Source organism: Oryx dammah, unplaced genomic scaffold (assembly GCF_014754425.2).
Source record: "Oryx dammah isolate SB20612 unplaced genomic scaffold, SCBI_Odam_1.1 HiC_scaffold_10, whole genome shotgun sequence".
In the NCBI taxonomy this organism is placed as follows: domain Eukaryota; kingdom Metazoa; phylum Chordata; class Mammalia; order Artiodactyla; family Bovidae; genus Oryx; species Oryx dammah.
In genome coordinates this window covers 54,939,515-54,961,391 of record NW_024070194.1, presented here as the reverse complement: position 1 = coordinate 54,961,391, position 21,877 = coordinate 54,939,515, and the positions used below count along the sequence as shown (strand labels likewise).

The following is a 21,877-nucleotide window of genomic DNA, read 5'->3' as shown; positions in this document are numbered from 1 at the left end:
TCATCAGGTCTGACTTGTCTTTTTCCTCACACTCTTCCATCTCACTGATCCTTCCTTTTTTTTTTTTTTTCCATGATGCGGCTTGTGGCATCTTAGTTCCCCGACCAGGGACTGAATCGGTGCCCCCTGCCATGGAAGCACAGAGTCCTGGCCACTGGGCTGCCAGGAACTGGTCCCTCCTTAATTGTTGTCTCCCCTCCAACCTCAACTTCTGTCCCTACATTCAGAACCAGGCCGCCTTCCTGGGGTGAAGGCTTCCTTGCTCGTGAAATAACCCCAGCTGCCAGCCCCTGGCAGGGTTTTCTGGCTTATAGCAGAAAGCAGGAAGGTCTCCATTTCGTTTTGACACAGAATATCAATCACATGCACCTGGCTAAGTTTTATCCTCTGAGCAAAGCAGAGAAAGCACAATCCATCACTTCCTTTCTTTCAACACTATTCTCTTACCAAGGCCCACGCGTCACCAAGAGGAGCCCACGCTTGCAGTTATGCAAGAATAACTCATGAAGTCACAGCCCAATTCACCCTTGTGAAGGATCTAGGCTCTGGAGTCAGAAAGACCTGGACTGGAATCTTGGCTCTTTCCAGCAAATCACAGATTGACCTTGATTTCCAACCTCTCTGATCCTGAGATCCCTGTTTGTAAAATGGAGCTCTTAAAACCCACATCACAGAGGTGTGATGTCAGGACTAAATTAGATAACAGATATCAAGGTCATTGGAATTGGAATAAGCTATAAATCAGGTCCTGGGAGGAATTTGCTAAGTGAGGTTCAATGAATGACTCCACTGGATATTTTAGGGGATCTCATCAATCTCGTGAGAAACCTGTCCCCCCTCGACCCCATCCCTGCCTTGCTAACCTTGGAGACAGGAAACAAACTAGGAAAAAGGGATAACATGTGTGCTTTTGAGGGAGATTAGATTCTCAGAAGTTTTAGGAAATTACTGACTTCTGTCTAGAATGGAAATATCACAATGCCCCCGTGGATCAGGAGGAGAGAGGGCACTAACAGGAGACAACTTGAGGGGGAGACTCCCTCCTTGTAAAGTCAAGTCTTTGGGTCAAAGAGCCTCCAAAATTCTAGATGTTTTGCTTGGAGGGTCTTGCTGTACTAAGTATTACTACAGGCATTCTGTGAGCCAGGTTTAATCAGCCTCTACCATGCTTTCACTTGGCTTTTGATCTAGACAGAATAAATAGCAGACTGGATCAAGTGGGGAAAAAAGATTCAGAAGGAAAGATGTTAGGTCTGGGGGCCAACTCAACAAGTCCTCAATCTGAATTCAGAGGAACAGTGACTAATATTCACTCTAAACAATTTAAGTTTTCAAATATTTTCCTGTGAACTCTATTAGAGATTCCTGGGTTGGCAGGATCCAGCTGATGACACTTCTGATCTTTGGCATCAGCAGATGTAATTTACCAAGTGTCACTGGTGACTGTACAGCCCCTCATCCTGAAGGAGCCACCAGAAAGGAACCAGCAGGGCTTCTTTCTGCTGTCTTTAGTGATGGGTGGGTGGGTGGGTGGGTGTGTGGGTGTGTGTGTGTGTGTGTGTCCGTCCTCTTTCTGCTCTGTCTTTAGTGATGGAGGCCGTGTGTCTGTGTGTGTCCGTCCTCTTTCTGCTCTGTCTTTAGTGATGGAGGCTGTGTGTGTGTGTGTGTGTGTGTGTGTGTGAGAGAGAGAGAGAGAGACAAGGAGAGATTTTAAGCGATTTACACCAGAACCCTGAAAGAAGCAAATAACTAAGTGCCAGTATATGAACACAAGACTTCTCGGTTACCTACCCCTGCTGACTCCAACCACCAGACCACACTTGTTTCTGGGGTTGAAAAGAATCCCTTGGGAGGCTTGGGCTTTGCTGAAGCACTTCAGAGAAAGGAATGGTTGGCATGGCCCACTACAGTAGAGTGTGAAGCAATGGCTAGCATGCCAGCCAATACTGGCTGCTCAGAAATACTTGGAAACATTCATCCCAGGTCTGCCAACCGTCACTCACCTGGAACCATCCTGCCCACTGGAGATGGGTCACATTGCTATTGTCTAAAGAACATTCCAGAAGTGAAAGGTGTTGTAACACAATTCCTGAGGCAAATTTTATCATCTCTGGTTTGGGGGTACTTTTAAAGAGTTTAAACTTTACACAGGTGTTGGCCAGGGAACAGTATGTTTGATTAGTAATGATAATAATGAAAGATAGCTCACATCTCCTGAAGCAATCACAAACACTGTGTCACTGGACCAGTCAATGATTTTGGTCAGGGGTTTCTTTGCTGTTCCCTAATTGAGGAAAGCAAGAAGGAGTGAGGAAAGACTTGTCCAGGGTCACAGAAGGAGAAGGCAGAATCCTTGGACTTCCCTATGGGGCAACCTGTTCCTCACCTGATACTGCAGGCAGAGGAATTGGTTCCAAAAGGAAATGCATGGGCTCTGGAGCACCTGTGAATATTCAGAGCTTATCTGGGGAAAATTCTCCTGCTCCTAGGAATAGGTGTATTTCCTTCAGCCCTCCAGGGGTTGCTGAGGTGAAAGTTCTCTATGGCTATAAGCATTTGGTCTGGTCTCTTAAAAGACACTTCTTGCTAATAGGTAATCCTTGATAGTCACTTTTATTTATTTATTTATTTTTAATTTTTACTTTACAATTCTGTATTGGTTTTGGCATAGATTGACAAAGTCACTTTTAATTAATTACTTTTGGCTGCACTGGGTCTCCATTGCTGTGCTCGGGTGTTCTCTTGTTGTGCGTGGGCTTCTCACTGAGGTGGCTTTTCTTGCTGTGGGGCGTGGGCTCTAGGGTCTCTGGGCTCAGTAGCTATGGCACACGGGCTTAACTGCTCTGCAGCATGTGGGATATTCCTGGATCAGGAATCAAATCCGTGTTCCCTGCATTGGCAGGCAGATTCTTAACCACTGGTTCACCAGGGAAGTCCCTGATGGTTACTTTTAAAGGTTTACTTGCTGTATCAGTGGGTTCACCTGTAAGCCGGCTCCATAAAGCTTCCCCAGCTGCAGGTGAGACAACCTTCAATAGGGCTGTAGAACCCTAAGGATGAGCCTCCTGAGTTACCCCAAAGATGTTCTAATGCAAAAAGCCAGCACAAGAAGGAAGAGTTCAAACAGCTGATCCTTAGGGTGAAGCATGCTTTTTCTTTTCTGCATTCAACATTGTGGTATCAGTGTGTGTGGGGTCCTCACAAGAGGAATTGGTAGTGGGGTTCAGTAGGGTGGTCAAACTCTTACCTCTCATCATGCATTGCACAATACGGAGGATAGAATCAAGGTTCTAAGGTTTCGACCTCCAGCTCTTGCCACTGGAGGGCAAATCGCTGACACCCACCCAGTGTCTCAATACAAAGCATGAGTCAAAACACTTTGGCCCTGTTTCTTTGGATCTAATCAGGCCTCAAATTCCTGTGCCAAAGCCCGTCATCACCAGGAGAGCTGTAGAACAGTCTCATTATTCCTGGCAACAAAAATATTCCACCCTGTGCCCACTCATCCCAGAAAATGACCAAAAGGGGGGTCAGGAAGAAGACCTAGGAGAGGAGAAAATGCGTTACAGAGGAGAAAGTGACCCCCACATGGGAAAGGCCATGATTAGAAGCTGAACGATGACTTCAGGGTTTGTCTGCTTTCTTCCTGCTCTATTGTCCTACTATCTTTCTCTTACCTCCCACTCAACAGCTCTCCTTCCAATCCTCTCTCCAAGCCAGGGAAAAAGCATTTCCAACCAGAAGGAAAATAACACAAAAGGGGAAGCCATAAGAATCCCAAAGGGCACCAAATCCAATAAGTGTCCAAATTCAATAAGTGCCAGAGTCCTGCCACCTCCTCCCCTTTCAGGACTCACGGTGTGGGACAAAAACTCCCATGGGGGATGGTATGGCTAGGCAAGGGGCCAAGGTCCATTCCCCACCCTTCCCAAGCCACCAGAATCCTGAGAAAGATACAGAGCCCATCTTGATATGGCTCTTCACCTGAGGGGTAATGGACGGGAGAGGCTTGGGTGGGAAAGGCAAGGGGAGCCCAGAAGCCAAGGCAGGAGGAAGAAGGGGCAGAATGTTGACAGGAGCCCTGTGTGAACTGGGGAGATGTCGTTTTCCCACCCATCAGAAAATGCACCCCTCCCCCACCCTGTGTATGTGAACTTGGGCTGGATCAAACCTCCCTTGGAGGATGACTGTTTATCAAGGCCTGAGGCTCTGGGTCTACCTGAGGGAAACAGAGTTGTTGCTTTTAAATTTTTTTTTTTTTTAATGTTTCCAGTTTTGCATTTTAAGAAATGGAGTTGGCAGTTGGAAAAGCCTGGAGGGTTTTCACAAGCAATTATCCTCAACAGTTAGGTGGTGTCTATTAGTTGAGACTAGTTGCTTTTTTTTTTTCCTCAAAAGGAAAACAACATGCCAGTGTTTACACACTGAAAAGGGCTCAAATGCTTACTCCTGGGAGAGGCTCTAGGGGTTTGAAAGCACGGGCAGAATTCCTACCTGGCTGTGTCAAATGGCTTAAGTGGCTCTGACTGTTCTTGACCAGGTCACTGAGAAAGAATTGTTCTCTTAAAGAGTTGATCTCATTCCTGCCTCTGATAGCCCTAAATGGCCAGGCTGTACCTGTGCCCATCTCAGAGCAAGGGACGCAGGGCCTCCCCCAGCCATACAATGCCCAATCCCCAAACTACAAGATCCAGACAAGGGCTCTGCCCTTAGGAGAGCTCGAAGGCTCAGTGGAAGGTCTGGTCTTGGCAGAGGCCCTCCCCACCCCAGGAGAGGGCCTTACCTTACTCTGCTTTCTGTCCAGATAGAACTGGTGTTGGCTAATGGCCATAGCCCAGATGGACTTGATCAGTGCTGGACATGCGTACCACGTGTGCACCGCGATGCCGCTGTGTCCAAATGTCCTCCTTGTCACCGAAGCCCTGGGGGAATAAGAACAAGAAGGGTCAACCAACTGCACTGGCCATGAAGGACTCCAGTCCTCAGTCCACAGCCTTTACCAAGAACCCACTGGGTCCAAAAGTTCTGGCATAAAGGTAACTGAAGGGCCTTGTGTGCACACAGGTGCAGCTGGCTGACAAAGGCCAGCTTTTCATTTTATTAAATAGAAATGGATTTTATTTAAGGTATAAAATATGATGATTTGATCTTCATATACACAGTGATCACTGCAGTCAAGCTAAAGAATATCTCATCTCCTCCAATATTACCATCATGTGTGCTTGTGTGTGTTTATGGTCAGAGCACCTGAAATCTGTTCTTAGCCAGTTTCCAGTATATTATTAACTATAGTCACCATGCTGTACATTCTGCCTCTAAGCTAATTCTTCCATAACTACCCCTTTGTACCCTCTGACCAGTATCTCTCCATTTCCCCTTCCTCCTTGCTCTGCCCTACCCCTAGTGATGGCCATTCTGCTCTCTGCTTCTGTGTATCGACTCACTTAGTTTCCATCTATAAATGAGACCATGCAGTTCTGTTCTCTGTGTCTGCCTTATTTCACTTCATAATGTCCTCCAGGTCCATCCGTGTTATTGCAAACAGCAGGGTCTCCTTTTTTTTTTAAAGGCTGAATGATACTCTGTTGTGCATACACACCACAATTTCTTCATCTATCAATGTACACTTAGGTTGCGGCCATATCGTGGCTATTGTGAATCCTGCTAAAATTTGGTTTACTGGCTCCTTAGGGGTCAAAATTTGGCTAAGCCTCTGCCTTGTCTGGAATAAGATGGGTCATTCAAGGTCACGGGACGGTCTTTTCTGATCTTCAGCTCTTGGCACTGGGTGGGCCAAGGCAAACTTTGCAGACAGGAAAAGCCTTTGACAATGCCCTTTATTAACCAGGCAACTCTGCCTGTGGTGAAGGATGAGTAAATTTTCTTCTAATCACCACATCATCTAAGGCAATCAGGACTCCTTATGTTATTCTTAGGCAATCTTCCTTGAAAGAGCTGGTTTCAATTTCAAATATATTCAGAGGGCAGGTGGGGTATAAAAATAATCAGGATAGGGAAGGCAGAAAGAAATGGGCCGGTCCAATCTCTCCCCTGCTACCCAAACCACTTCCACATACACACGGATGTAGATGTGGAGGATGTTGGATGGTGCAGAGAAAGGCAATCAGACTTTAATGGAAGGTGGGAGAGACTGGTCCTAATGTAATTTACCACATTAATGGAATCATGGGGGGAAAAGTTATATGATCGTGTTTTTAGTAAAGTATATTTCATAGGATGGGTACAGGATTTTGCAAGTGAAATCTCAGAATGTGTGTGTGTGCATACTTGCATGTGTGCATGTGTAGGGCAAGGTGAGGGGACAGGGGGGTGAGGCTTGGGGTATCTTATGTGCACATCAGAAGAAAAATATGTGTTCCAGATTGAGCTATCGCATTTCCAGAACCTTGGGGGTGATCGGGACTTGTGAATAATCACATTATTTTCATGGCCAGTTTTTTCCCTTGAAGGAAATTAAAAGCTGCTCCAATCATCTTCTCTTAGGGTCTCAAGACTTAACAGCAAGTGTTCTACAGACCCACTTTTAAGGAGGAATTCCAAACTGGTGGTTAATGCTACAGATTCTAAGCAGAGCATTATTCTTTCTTTTGGTTAAAACCAAAGTTAAAATGCCAGCTCACAGAAGAACACACAGTTGAAAATAACAGAAAAAGAGCCAGCGAGAGAGTGAGAAGGAAACCCCCATGGTCTCTGAAACTGCGATGAGAACACTCAATCTGGCTTCCATAGCAATGGCTGATCCTGGGAGTAAATACGTTAATTCCTCACTCCTATAAAAGGTGAATTAGAAAGGAAAAGTCATTTGAAATGTGCTTCAGTGGCAGCAGTGAGAGCAGAGCCAGGTGAGGTGTATTTTTCAGGTAAGGTGGAGGGGTAGAAGGCGGGAGAGGGCTGGCTGGCCTGGGAGTTCCCAGCAGCACCTGAATCAGATGCTCCCAGAGTGTTTCTCACGCTCGATTATGAGTTGGTCTCTTCTCTACAGGGTTCCCTTCAGGCTCTTCCCATCCCACCGAATCTTCTGTTTGGCCAAAACCTTCGAAATGGAATATCTGCCAAGCCCAGTGACCGCAGACACAATGCTGGGTATTGTGTCAGGATGCATGTCCAGGAGAGAAAATCTTGAAGTATCTTCTGTGGCGGCTGAGCCACCCCCTGTACTCGCCATGTCCTGGGACACTGGTCTTCAGGACACGATTCTGCCCCCGCTCTTGCCATCCTATAACTTCAGTTCTGGCTTCCTTCCTGGTTTGGGGGAGGGGCTGAATACTGAACCATCCCAACAAAGTACAGACTATTAGATGACTCTTCCGTGTTCAAATAAACAAGGCAACAGCAACAGGATGACACGCTTAACTGGGGGAGTGCCAGGAGGCCTGTAGAGGAGCGCTTACTGCAGCGCCAGGCGGAAGACAGGTTTGGAGCTTTGGCTACACCACTCAGCTTAGCAGCTAATCTAGAATGGCCCCCTTTGCCTACTCTGGTGCACCTTTAAAGCCATTATCAACCTGGGTTTCCACCTCTGACATCAAGGAAGCCACACCTCTGGCCTCTCCTTGCCTCCCCTCCCCTCTCCTCTCTCTGCTGGTCTCTAGACTGACAGAGGACTACATTCCTTAAAGGGATGTGTTCACTGCTCAGGCTGCCTCGGGCTCCTCTACCTTCCTCTTCTCTCTGACACCCACCTGACTGACATCTTTATCCCCCAGAGGGCCCACTTTGAGCTCTACATTCTTAGCTAAAGATTTCTCCTTCTCAGGATGCCTCTCCAGACCAGCCTGGCCAGCTGTAGCATTTATAGGCTGTGTTGTTCGGCACTTGATACCCGCTGCCCATGTATAATGTGGTAGAAGGCATGTGAGCTATGGAGCCAGACTCCCCAGGTTCACACCCTGCCTCTATCTGAATGCTTTCTGTAACCTGGAGCAGGTTACTGTGCTTCTTCTGTGCCTATTTCCCAAGTAGGACAAGAACACTAGTGCCTACTTCCCAGGGTTATAGCAAGGACCCAAGGAGATAACAGTCCAAGTGTTTAGAGCAGTGGCTGTGCATGGCAAACACTTAATAAACATTAAGTTCCTTATTCCTTCTCCCTAGCTGTGCTAGAAGTTCTTTTCAGGGCAAGCAGACCCTGTCTGACCTTTTTCTATACAAAGTGACACATAGTAAGTTATGAATACTGTTAACGGGACAGTGCCCGAACACCGACGCTACTCAGCAAATGTGAGATGGATCACTTTCATGTAGTAGGCTAAAGGCCCATGTAATAGGAACTTGTGAGGTTTGGACTCTTTCCGATATCCCTGGGCCTTGGGAAAAGGAAGGGAATTTGGAATTACAACACGGATAGGACAACAGGCCTGGAGAGAACAAGAACACAAACACGCAGATACACACGCAAGGATGTGTCCAAGGTACCTCTGCCTTAGCAAGATTCCCAACAGAACATAGGCTTGGAGAATCTGTCTAGTCCTTACCCCCAGTCTCTTAGGCCACTCAACCTCCATCTTTATTTTGTCAGTTGCCCATGTTTTCTGCATCTGACCCACTGTAGCACTCATCTGGGGAAACCGTTTTCAGCATCTCTCCCTGTCCTGCACCAATGGATTCCTGCTCTGTAGAGACTGGGTCTCCAGACCGTGAGACCCTTCATCACTGGACCCTGAGAAGTGCCGCCAGCACTCCTGTCATCACCTGACCACCGCCTGGATTTAGGTCGTTTTCCGCTTGCCGACTGCATAGTAACCGTGGCGCGTGGAGGGCACTCTTGGCTACACGGGAGATTACATGACCAGGCGAGCGGCGCATCAGTCCTCTTGGGTTATCACTGGCTGCAGGAGCAGAGACACCACCCCGCCCCCCCAAGCCTCACCCTCTGATGGGGCATGAATCTTACTCCGGAGGTCTTGTGCTGAGAGCTTTCTGGGAGGCACCTCAGCCTGAGCACTCAGGAGCCATGTGTGTGGGAAGCTGGTGCCAACAGTTCCTCTGCCCTGAGCCATGGCTGGGGCAGCAACAGCACTTCACATTCCCATTTACTCCCCTAGAGACCCTGCTCTCAGCCTGTCTTTCCAAGGCTTCCTTCCTGTTCTCTGCATTTGGACCTGTTGAAAGTGATTTATCCTTAAGCGTTAGGTCTGTTTTCACGGAATTTTGCTGCCGCTTCTGAGCTGCCTGTAACTCTAGGACTAGCAGACAGAGAGGAAAAGTCACAGTGCAGCCCCCACTGGCCCCCCCTCGCTGAGAACCTTCCTCGAAGTGCTTGCTGCATTCCAAAATGGGACCCTATTGTTCGCTGCTGGACTTGGGGAGCACTCATTCTGACACGAGTGCTCCCTGGGGTACAATGTGAGGTGGAGAGAAAAGACTTGCGTTTCTTTCATATCCACCCACCACTGCGGATACCCTAAAGTTACAACTCACGGAATGAGACCATTCAGCACAACTCTAGACTGGAGGTTCCCTCTACTGCTGACCATCCAACCAAAAACAGTCTCAGAAAATGACAAGCCATCTCTCAGACTCTTCTCTGGCAAAAACTTCCTAAAAGGACTCAGGCCACAGCTCACTTTAATTTGGTAATCGTTCCAAAGCGCTACAAATCTTTCCTAAAATGCCCCGGCTTGTAAAGACAACTCCACATAGACAGGCAAGTAACACATGTAGTCAGATGAGATGATCATGGCATTGCTCTTTACACACACACACAACATTTCTCAACGCATAGAACAAAAACAAAACTCAATTCTCCCAATCAACCACCTTCTTCCCCCTAAATTATTAATAACACAAACAGTGACAGCACAAAAATAGTAATGTAAGTAATATGTCAGCAGGCCCACGCACTCCCAGGAGGAAAAAAACATTTCTAACTTACCTGCGTGGGTCATGAACTTCCACAGAAAACTTCTTCTCTCTGAAATACAGGTTTTCCAACTGTCTCCATTGGAATATCTGGACAGAAAACAACTCAGTTGAAGTTCAAGTGCGAGCGGTTCACAGCTGCAGTCCTCTCCCTGCGGCTGAACTTACAGCTGGCAGTTTCCTTATCAGAGCTGAACCCGTACAGTTGTTTGCACCTCCTATGCCTCTTGCTTCACACACACACACACACACACACACACACACACACACAGAGCTCTCCAGTTCAAAACCCTGGCAACGTGGGTGTGGATTTTCCTGCAGGCTTCTCAACAGGAACAAAACAAGTTCTTTTCAAGTGGTTCCCCGGCTCTGCTGGGCCTTTGTTGAATTCTCCAAGACAGTTCCCAGCTCTGCAGTTTTCCCTCCAAGGCGAGGGGGAGGAGGAGGAGCGGAGGGCGGGCTGGTGGAGGGAGGGAGGGAGCCGGCGCTCTCAGGAGGGAGCAGTAGCCATCTGCCTGCAGTGCTGATCCGGCTTCCTCCCTGCAGTGCTCCAGTGGTAAGGCGCTTGCATTCCCAGCCTCCCCTCGGGGACTCCACTTCCCGCCCACTAATGTGTCAGCGGCTGGACTCGCCCTGGTGATCTGGGGCGGCCGGGGAAGCTTCCCCTCCAAGGGTAGGGGCTTCTTGGACCCTATTTTGGGGCAGGCGACTCCAGATAACAACAGAAGCCTGACAAGCCCAGCTTCTTTCTTCAGCACAAAGAAAATCAGGGCTAGCGGGACACTGCAGCCAGGGGCTTGTGGCCACTGGGGTACTGGAGAGTGAAATTAGGGCTGTTCTGAACAGTGGGAGCTAAACAGAGTTCCTGGCGCTGCCCAAAGTCCCTGAAGGCCCTGGTGGACATTCTTCCTTGGCTGAGCGAGTCTGTTCACTAAGATGTTTGGGAGTAATTAGGGTGGCAACATTGCTCTGTGAGGGGGTTCTTGCATTAGATGAAAAAGAAAGTTACTTCAACTCTGAGGGAAATGTCAAAAGAAGTTCAAGTTATGCCCACAGCATTCATATTTGTATCTGATGCAATATTGCAGTCCCTTCGATAGAATTTGAGTTTGTTTAGCCCAAAGAAGGGCCAAATAGATCTTCACCCTGCAAGTGGCTGATTTTTTCCCCTGGTCCTCCCTTGCTTCGCCCACTGAGTTAAGGTAGATGCTTTTCAGGGTCTTGTCTTAGACCCAGAATCCTCTCACCTGACGCCCCCGACACTTTCTGATCTGCTCACATTCTCTCCTGCAAGACAACAATTCTGTGTCCCATCAACTCTCCTTGCCAGGCCCAAGACACAGGCCTGGCCAAAGGACTCCGCCTTGTTGTTAAACTGGGCTGGAATAAAAACTGTTTCTGGCAAGGCTGCCTTCTCACAACCTGCTCTGCAGAATCTTACAATGATTCTGTCTGCCTAACGGGGAAGAGGACATGGATTTTCTCTGGCTTCAGAGCCATCTCTTTTGTTTACAGCTCAGAGTACATTTTGCTCTGAAGTCCAAGAAAAATTGTACTTCCTTTTCTCCTTTCAGGTCATTTCCAAGGAAAGCAAGCCCTACAGGAGCTCAGAGAGCCTTGTGCCCGATCACAGATGAAAAGCCACCTGTGTAGCTGATGACTTGAGTCCCAGATCTGAGCCTTATGCTGTTATCTGATGCTCTGCTAAACCCCTTAGTGAAATGCACAGAGTTCCTCTCTGATTCCCCATTGATAGGTATTTACTGAGGTTCCACCTGAACTTGGCCACAGACATACAAGCACCAGAACTAATAGCTCCCTGACCTTGTAACCTGGAGGTAGGTAGTACACAGAACAAAGTGGCCAGGCAGATGCTCTGGAGTCCGGCTACATTTGTTTGAATCCTGAGTCCCCTACACCCAAACTGTGTGACATCAGGTAAGTGACAGCATCTCCTTTAGCCTCAGTTTTCCCATCTGTAAAATGGCAATAACGCTTCTAAGGTAGAAGCAACAGAGATCCTTAGCACGGTACAAAGTAAATGCTCAGTGAACTCAGGTCTCAGTGCAATTCTAGTTGCTCTTACTTCTCCCAAATCCTGGCAAATGAAGTAGATTAACTCCAAAACAACCAAAATTATTAAGCATTTTTTTTAAACTTCTAGCCCTGTCATTGGGGTTTAAGAAAATAAAAGTCCCAGAAATCTGAAGTATATGGATTTAGTACCCTGCCTACATCCCATCCCCTTTTCTCCAAAGAGAGGGGTGGGCAGGAGATGGCTGATCCCTGAGGGGGACTTGCAGCACGTGTGTGGCACCCAGCTGGCCAGGTAAGGTGGAGCCTCGGCCAGGACCTGTTTCTCGGGTGTGTGCCCGAGGGCCCTGTGCTTGGTCTAACATTCTGCTGTCTACATCTCAAAATTCTCAATAAGCTTGATCAACAGGCCCTGAATTTTCATTTCTCCTGGGCCCTGCAGATGATGCCACTGGTCCTAACTGAGGCTCATGCCTCAGGCACTGTCTCTGGGGGACAACACGTGCAGGAACATGCATCTGATGGGCAGACCTCCTGGGCTTTATCCTCTTGGCACTGGTGCACTGACGAGCACCTCACATGGGTCTCAGGCTGGGAGCGCCCTCCTTCCTGGTGAAAACTCCCAAAGCTCAACACTCAGGGGGTAGGTTCCCTGGCAATTCCTCCATTCCTGGCTTTTTGCAAAAGAGAACTTGCACCGGGCGTTCCCCAAAAGTACTCCCCATGGAATGGAGAGTCCCTGGAGGTCCCTGGAGTGGAGAGCCTCGTGTCTGCCAAGGACCAGAACACAACCTTGTGTCTGCTGTGGCCCATCCGCCTACTGATGGTGCATTGCAGATTCCTGCCTCAGCACGGAACCCTGACGGCCCAGCTCCCAGCATCTGTAGACATTTCCAACAGGAGCAGAACAGTGGCTTTGCCTCCTGTTTGCTCTAGGCAGGGTTTTTTCCTTATTTTCTTCTTTTTTGTAAATGAAAACATTGGGAAGGGAGGAAAGGAGGGTAGTTTTCCAGGCCAGGAAGGTCCCAGGAACCCAAAAGGAGGTGTTTGTGAGGGACCTTTCCTCCCACACCTGGGGGGACATGGAGTGCTTGGGAACAGGCAGGGGGGTGTAAGCAGCTAGACGCCCCACACATCAGCGTGGCCTCTTGTGCTTGAGGGCCCCTGTGCCCACCGTTCTGAGGCTGTGCCTACTAAACCCTCCCTCTGAGGCTGGTAGAGTCGAACAACAAGGAGATAAACAGCAGACATTCGGCTTGGCCTCCCCTTTGTGAACAGGGTACACCAGGCTCCAAGGCGCTGGTCTGGGGCAGCCCTTGATCATCTGTGTCACTTCAAAAGAACCCTTTTGACTCACTGCAGCCATCATAACCCAGCCACCAGCTAAAGACACCAACATGTTTTGGGACTCCACATAAAGAACTCATTGGACACATAAAGATGGTAACGGCTGGACTAGATCCCTTAGGAGTTTGGCTAATTCCTATGGCCAATTCTGCCCAAGGAGCTACCTAAAATCTCAAACACAGGTCTATCAGTAATCAAAGGACTTATCAATTAATACCTATGAAAAAGGCCTAATGCACTTCATTGGGGCATCTTTAAAAAGCAGACACCTCTTTTTTAATCTTTTAGCATCGCCCCCCTCCCGGCCCCCCACCCCCTGCCCAAGAAGAGCAAGTGGGAAACTTTCTTCTTAGGGAAAATGAGGCCCAGAGAAATGAGGGGAAAAAAAATGCCTAAGGCCACACAGCAAGTCAGTGAAGGAACCAGAAATAAGAGTCAAGGGCACCTGGCCCATTACTCTAACCTCTAACTATGTTCCTTTCCCTACGGGGTCCACCAGTTAGTGGGAACAGCTCTTACTCACTAATGGACGGTTCACTTTACGAGTGGAATGATTTTTTTTTTTTTACAAACGAGCAGCTAGGTAGGAAGTATAAGCCACATCTTTTCCATCCTATACAGCGGCTTTTCTTTCCTTTACAGCTGTAAATGATAACACATATTACTCCTTTCTCGCCTTAAGAGTCCTGGCTTCCTCTGGTTTTCTACACAGAGATGCTTCAGTATCAGCAGCTTTCCATCCAGGACTAACAAGTAACAATCATGATTAAGAACAGACTTAATAATTTGGCCTTGCTCAGAAAACAAAGAAAAAGAGAAACCTTCCAGAAGTGGTTTTATGGAGACCTTGCCTGTTGCCATGACTGGAGCCATGGCTGGTGGTGGATGTGCATTTGTGGCTTCTGACCAGATGTGTAGTTCCCAAGCAAACACAGGTCCTCCAGTTCCCCTTGCTGGGGCTCAATGTGATGTGTAAAAGAGGAGACGGAAAATATTTATGCACAGAAAGCAGACAAGAGTGGCTAATAAATACAGCCTCTGTGCCCTGAGTGCTGCAGAGTACACTAAAACACTTAACAAGCCGGACCAGGTTCCTGGATCCCATTAGCTGGTCTGCCTGATTCCCACATCCTGTGTACGCTGGAGGTCAGGGCTGGGAAGGACTCATGTCCTGTTCTTTCGGAGTGGGTGAAGGCGCAGTGGGGACGGGCCAAAGGGCCTCGACTCCCTGAGACTTCCTCTGTAGCCACTGTTTACTGGGCACCAGCACAGCATAGGGGGTGATGGGTGAGCTCTCGAAATGAGACGGAAATAAAGGCTCGAGGGGAAGCCGGCTCTAGTGGCTCTGATTCTTAAGCAGGACTTGGGGGCAGGGTGGGGGCTTGTCCTCCTCCTGTCCCTGAGGCTGAGTCACCCAGCCTCTTAATGACCTCTCTCTGAGTAACTTCCTGCTGCTTCTAGAGAGGCCATTATACTGAATCCCGGGGGCCATCTGGCCAGCCCCCACCTCCCACAGATAAAGCAAGCCCAGGGGGGAGAAGTTAAGGGACTGGCAGAGGTTAAATGAGTAACTGATGTCAGGCCCACTCCTGTGGGCCCTTCCTAACACACCAGGAGGATCTGGTAATGAGTGAGAACAGAGTTGTTTCCAGCCGATGGTTAAGTAAGTCATCACTCCTCCAAAGGTTCTTGGCCTCCTGCTTTGCAAACACCAGCAAGGAGTTCTCTTGTATTATAAGAATGAGAATCAGGCCAGGAATACCTTTGGAGCTCAGGATGAAAAATACCGATAGAAAACCACTTCCTGATTTCATTTTTGCTCTGTTCACCCTCTAGAAGTTGTCACTGTCATCTCCAGGTGTATTTATACCTTCAGCAAATAAACATGAGCTGACACACACTGAGACGGATACAGCACAAAAGAAGTCACTCAGCCCCAACTGGATGGACTTGAATTAAAATAGGAGAACAACACAGAAAACCCCAAAGCCTGCACGCAGAAACTTTTACAGGAGTCCCCTGATGAGGCTCCCCTGTCATTCGGGAACTAATTCTACGAACAACAGAAGCAGTGCTTCTTTTAACAGAAGCCGGAGGTTTTTATATCAGTTGCATGGGATTCAATATATTGGGCTGGTCTGCAACTTTGGGTTTTTCCACACCATCTTACAGAAAAACCCAAACGAACTTTTTGGCCAAGCCAGTATTTTATGCTTAGAGAAGACCAAAACAAGGCCCTGGGGATTTAGGTCACATCCAATCCCCATTCCTCTTTCGAACATTCAAGTCGTGGTGTCTACTCTGCACAAACCTATGCTAAGAGGACGGAGAAGGACATGCCTCACGTGTCCCTGTGTCTAAGGCGCTTGTTGGGAGGATGTGATGTACATAAAGCAGACTGTATCCATGGCATAGGAACTAACTTCATGATGGAGTTTCAAACCTCCTAGAGTTTCTGTATCAGGCTTTTGTTCTAGGAAAGGACTTCCCTGGTGGTTCAGCGGTAAAGAATCCGCCTGCCAATGCAGGGGGCACGGGTTTGATCCCTGGTCTAGGAAGATTCCACATGCTGCAGAGCAACTAAGCCCGTGTGGCCAGAGCACGTGTTTTACAACAGGAAAAACCACTGCAATGAGAAGCCCATGCATCTCAACAAAGAGTAGCCCCTGCTTGCCGAAACTAGAGAAGCCTGTGTGCAGCAATGAAGAGCCAGTGCAACCAAAATAAATATTAAAAAAAAAAAAAAAAAACAACTCCATGGAGGCACCGTACCAATTTATGAAATACATCTTGCACTTTTGTCTCAGAATCAATATTCATGAGCATTGCTGAGGCTCCCTGGTTTTGGTTCATCATTTTTAGGGATGAGAACTCTGACTTGGAAGTCAGGAGGCCTCAGTGCTAGTCCTGACTCTGTAAGTCCCTCTTTATCTTGGCTTCCTTTTCTGCCTTCCCTTACCAAAGGAGGGGCATGTGTGTGGGCCTTCTGCATCCAAAGCATAGAGTGAAGGTCAGCACTATAAATCCTTGAAATGCCACCCGGCTACTCTTTGGAATTTAAAAATAAAGTCACTTGTTTTAAACATTTCCTATTTATGGGAAACAGTACAGTTGACCCTGAGTATCCTCAGGAGCTTCGTTCTAGGACCTTCCTTGGATACTAAAATCTGAGGATGCTCAAGTCCATTATATAAAATGGAGTGGTATTTGCAAAAACCCCAGGCACATCCTCTGTACACTGTAAATCATCCCCAAGTTATTTACAATAACCTAATATAAATATAACCAAAATCACTGCAGATGGTGATTGCAGCCATGAAATTAAAAGACGCTTACTCCTTGGAAGGAAAGTTATGACCAACCTAGATAGCATATTCAAAAGCAGAGACATTACTTTGCCAATAAAGGTGCGTCTAGTCAAGGCTATGGTTTTTCTAGTGGTCACGTATGGATGTGAGAGTTGGACAGTTAAGAAAGCTGAGCGCCGAAGAATTGGTGGTTTTGAACTGTGGTATTGGAGAAGACTCTTGGGGTCCCTTGGACTGCAAGGAGATCCAACCAGTCCATTCTAAAGGAGATCAGTCCTGGGTGTTCATTGGAAGGACTGATGCTAAAGCTGAAACTCCAATACTTTGGCCATCTGATGCGAAGAGTTGACTCATTGGAAAAGACCCTGATCCTGGGAGGGATTGGGGGCAGGAGGAGAAGAGGATGAGATGGCTCGATGCACATGAGTTTGAGTGAACTCCAGGAGTTGGTGATGGACAGGGAGGCCTGGCGTGCTGTGACTCATGGGGTCGCAAAGAATCGGACACGACTGAGTGACTGAACTGAATATAAATGCTATGTAACTAGTTGCTGGCGTGCAGCAAATCCAGGTTTTGCTTTTTGGAACCTTCTGGAGTTTAAAAATTATTTCTGAATATTTTCAATCTGCGGTTGGTTGAATCCACAGATGTGGGACCCGCAGATAAGGGAGCTAACTATTTCACTGACTAAAAGCGTGGTTTTCAAAGTTGCACTGTCTATAACTTACTGGCTGTTTATCCTTGGCAATAAAATGTTTTTCTTTTATCATCTTTGAAATAAGACTACCAACAACATCAGTTTTGTTTTCACAGCGATTCTGTATCAGTGAACTAATACATACTAAGTGCCGCATACGGAGCTAGGCATGTAGTTAGCACTTAAACATCAGCCATTATGTTCTCTTTCTGCCATCACTCACAGGACAGAATTACTTTTCACGTGAAAAATATAGTTCTCATTACTTTGAACACATAGCCCAAAGTACAGGTTTGTGAAATTCTTTTTTAAAAGATGGCTAATATGGTGCCATGGGCATTTTAAAAAAATGTTTTTTGTTCATTGAATTTTTCACCACACAAGGATGTCTAACCCAGGTTCTCCTGCATCTGCTTGAGTTGGTTTTTGAGGTATTCTCTTCTTTGCTTCCAGTTCTTATCCAGTCAGTTCCTGGGTCTACCACAATTTTGACCAGAGTCAGTTTTGACCATTTTCCTGCTGATATTTTTTGGGGGTATCACACACCTTGTGGGATCTTAGCTCCCCAACCAGAGATTGAACACCTGTGCCCCCTGCAGTGAAAGCATGGAGTCCTAACTACTGGACCACCAGGGAATTCTGCCTGCTATGACTTCTAATCTCACAACATTGACCCTGAGAGGAAATAGCCTCCTATGATACAGCTCAGTAGTATTCACATGGAATGGGCCAGACTGGAATCCAAACCATGGCGTCCAAGACAGGCAAACTCTGTCCCCGCATTACTAGCTCACAGAGTGGTTGTGAGGGTGTCCTCAGGACCAGCATTGATAGAGGGCTCCCTGGCCTCCATTTTCTCCCGAGAGGGCCAGATACCCAGCCAAGAAAATGATAGCTAATTTTTCAGCACCGCCGGACATAATGGAAACAAGATGTTCCTCTGGCTGACTCCTCAGTGTCAGACTACAGGAGCTCTCAACTGATTTGGTTAATTCAGAGACAGACGTCCGGAGCACCAGGCCCTGACCCTTTAACGGACGGCCTCTTTTTAACCCATCAAAAACCTTTTAGCTTCCTTTGGCTTCAGAGTCGTTACTAGGGGCAGAGAGAGAAAGAAGATCCACAGATACTTAAGAGGTCCATGGAGAAAACAGGCCATTTTATTTGTCCCCACTGGATGTAATTTCCTTTTATTTCTCTCCTTGGGGGGCATCTCTCTGTATCATTTTCTTGTGTGTATTTTGGCTTTTTCTCAGGGAGACCTGACCATAAAGCTTTGGCAAATGTAAAAACGTTCAAGAGAAGCTGAAAGCGTTTTTCCTTCCTTATCCTTCCTTGGCCTCCTGATGGAATTTCTTCCCTCCTCAACGTGCCTCTGGGAGGATGGATGCAGGTTAGTGTCCAAAGGGAGAAACTGGCCAGGGGTTTCTGGCCAGGTAACTCATTTTACCCGAGTCGAACTTTTTTCCAGCAGTGAGCATGGGGGCTCAGTTTGGTGTGGCTTCACTTCTCTGCGTGCCAGGCTTTTCTTTAAAAAAAGGAAACAGAACAAAAACTTCAAGGCTTGGGACTTCCTTGGTAGTCCAAGGGGCTCTTCCTTGGGAGACTCAGCGCTCCCAGGACAAGGGGCCCGGGTTCAATTCCTCGTTAAGGAACTAGATCCTACAGGCCACAATTAAGACCCAGAGCAGTCAAATAACTAAATAAATATTTTTTAAAAAACCATTCAAGGATAATCACATCTGCTATGACTTCTGTGAATGGGATGCTTCAAAGATGGAATTGGCCTGCAAAGTACTAAGTCCATCTTGGGTGGGGAATTTTGATGGGAACCACTTGCAATGGCAAAGATCTTTTCTGGATGGCTGTTAAGGGTTCTTTTTTTTTTTTTTTAAACCTTTGGAGGACAGACTTTGGGTAACTCTGTATTTTAAAAAAAGTTGTTTTGGGGGGATATAGTTGGCAGTTAAGAGTTCTCTTATGCCTGGAAGCCCTGCCCAGAGGTGTTGCATCACAGTGAGATCTGATTTCCCTGATAGGGGCTACCTGAATCCTTGGGAGATGGGGTAGAATAGAGGATAGGATGATAACCAGCTCTACATAAATAAAAGTAAACACTCATAATTAAAAGCCTGGATAATTCTAGTGTTATCTGTAAAACAAAATTTTAAAATGTTAATCAACCAGCAAAGGCTCTTTGGGAATAATCACTTAAGAGCAGTTGGCATGTACTTTAAACCAGCCAGTGTTTCAAGGTCTGGCCCATTCTTCTAGAGAGGGGAAGGCCTGGCAGACCCTGGTTTCTGTGGGGACCGCCCAGAGTGCAGGTGTGAGCTCCAGGCTCTCCTGGTTGGAAAGTGTCCTAGGGAGCACAGGGGCCGGGCAGGCATGGGACGGCTGGCTCAGACTGCTGCCGAGAACACTCAGCGGTTCTGCCAGCTGCTCTGTGACGGTGGTGCAGCCAGGAGGGGTGGGGAGGCTGGGGTTGAGCCGCCATCTCTGCAGACTGCATCTCTGCAGTCTGCTGGTGCCCTGGCTGACTTCGGTGATTTCCCTCTCTCTCTCTCTGGTTCGTCTTACTAAGCAGTTCTGTATCTGCTCCACAACTTAACCTTCCCAAAAAGAAGAGACAAGGGGATGTTTTAAGGAGATGTGGTAAGGATTCCAATTCTAGAATTTCTCTTTCCAGAAGGGCTGCTTCTATTTCAAGCTCTGCCCTTGTTCCCGTTTCCCTAGAGGAATCCTGAAATGGTCAGGTCGGTGTGGGAACTGTGAATTTGGGAGAGGAGCCGTGAGGGCAGACGAGGAAACGGGCACTTCTCTGCAGCCTGCCCTAAACTACATTTTTTCATGAGGGCTGTTCCCCCCACCCCCCTGCCACAAGACGTCCCAGCCCTCAGCTGGGCTGGTTCTCCTTGATATTCATTCATCTCCCTTTGTCAAGCCAGTTCTCATCCTGCGTCATAAAATGTCTTTTTTTTACTCAAATGTCTTTTCTACTAGACTCAAGGCTTGTTGAACGTATTTTCCCAGCACATAGCACAGTGCTTCAGGGCATATTAGGCACTCAGCAATTGTTAAGTGAATAAGTGAATGAATGAAGAACTCTATAAGGTAGGTTATTATGGCAACCAGAGTTCAGAGAGGTTAGGTCACTTTCTCCAAGTCACACAGATCATAAATTGATGGGAGTTGGTATTTGAACCCCTATCTGCTCAAAATTCAGATAACCTCCATGCCATGAGGAACCACCAGCCCTTGAACCTGCACATCTTGTTAATATATTTCTAAGCCATATGGAAAATGGCAATGGGGAAGTGGCAGGAGGCCCAGCCTGGGAGCTGCAACCCAGGAGCTATAGCTCTTCCTTCTTCTGGTAGCTCTGTCTGAATTCAAGTCGGTTCCAAAGTGAGTAGGTCTCCAGGAGCTCAGAAGCTCAAGCTGGAATCCTCTTGAGTCCAGACCTGGAGTGACCCCTCACAACCCATTCTGGCTAGACAGGTGGAAGGCTCTTTGCTAGGTATGACTTTACTGAACCCTCCAGTAAAGTCCCCCAGCCCCACCTCCAGGCCCAGCCAATGAGCCCCCAGGTGCAGGAGTGAGAGCTTGACAGTGTTCAGGCTGTGCTAGGGTTTAGTATGAAACAGGTTTACACTTCAGGAAGATCACCTGGGGATTCCCCTCTGAATCATGCTCATTAAGAAGGAAAAAACCTCACAGAGCTTCCTAAGTATTGTGGGGTTCAGCAGAAACTAGCTGAGATCTGACAAGCAAGGTTTCTCAGCATGACATTTCCTGCTTCTAAGCAAGAAACGGCATCCAGCTGAGTGATTCAATGGCCTGCCATCCTCCAGAGACTCACTTTTGACATCTAGTGACTAGTAGTAATTTGAGTCCTTTTTGCTCCAAGAGACAAAAAATAAAATCAAGAGACAGTCTAGAGCAGGAGTCCCCAATCTCTGGGAGATAATGCCTGATGACCTGAGGTGGAGCTGATGGTATAATAATAGAAATAAAGTGCACAATAAATGTAACACTCTTGAATCATCCCTATACCATCCCCGACCTCACCCCAGTGCGTGGAAAAACTGTCTTCCGTGAAACTGTTTCCTGGTGCCAAAAAGGCTGGGGACCACTGCTCTAGATGGCTCGGTAGGGAAATGTTATGCTTTTTGTTTTTCCATCAACAAGTCTAAGCTGTTAAAAGTTCTCCGACTCCTTCCCTTTCCTTACAGATGTCTGGTCTTTTCCTCCAACCCTTCCTTATAGAAGCTATGCTATTTATCCTTCTTTCTCTGAGACCACTATACACATATATATGGAGGTGGCTCACAACACGCTAGCAGATAGCAGAGATATCCGCTCTGTCTGCCTTTTTTTCATTTAACCACCATTTTCTACCTTGTCCCTTCACTGCGATACCAGTGGGCATGTGGCCAAGAAAACACCGACAACAGTCTCCGTGCATTTCTGTGAGGTAGGAAAATAAATCAGAGAACTATACGGAGGACATTAGAGGATAGCAGGTTTGAGGACAAGCATCAGGGGTAGGGCAGGGGTTGTCACTGTTTATAAAGCAGTCAGGGAAGGCATTGCTGAAGTGACAGCT

General features: G+C 47.4%; 1 protein-coding gene across 3 annotated transcripts in view; it reads right to left on the bottom strand.

The window, feature by feature from the left end:
• The window catches only part of FRMD4A (FERM domain containing 4A), a 366,806-nt gene that overhangs the window by 61,061 nt on the left and 283,868 nt on the right, over nt 1-21,877 (bottom strand). For all 3 annotated transcript variants that reach the window (XM_040248505.1, XM_040248508.1, XM_040248507.1), the window contains exons 12-13: nt 9,896-9,972; nt 4,784-4,922 (exon numbers count right to left, since the gene is read on the bottom strand). In XM_040248505.1, the coding sequence (XP_040104439.1) occupies nt 4,784-4,922; nt 9,896-9,972 (216 nt within the window). The remainder of the gene's footprint in view (nt 1-4,783; nt 4,923-9,895; nt 9,973-21,877) is intronic.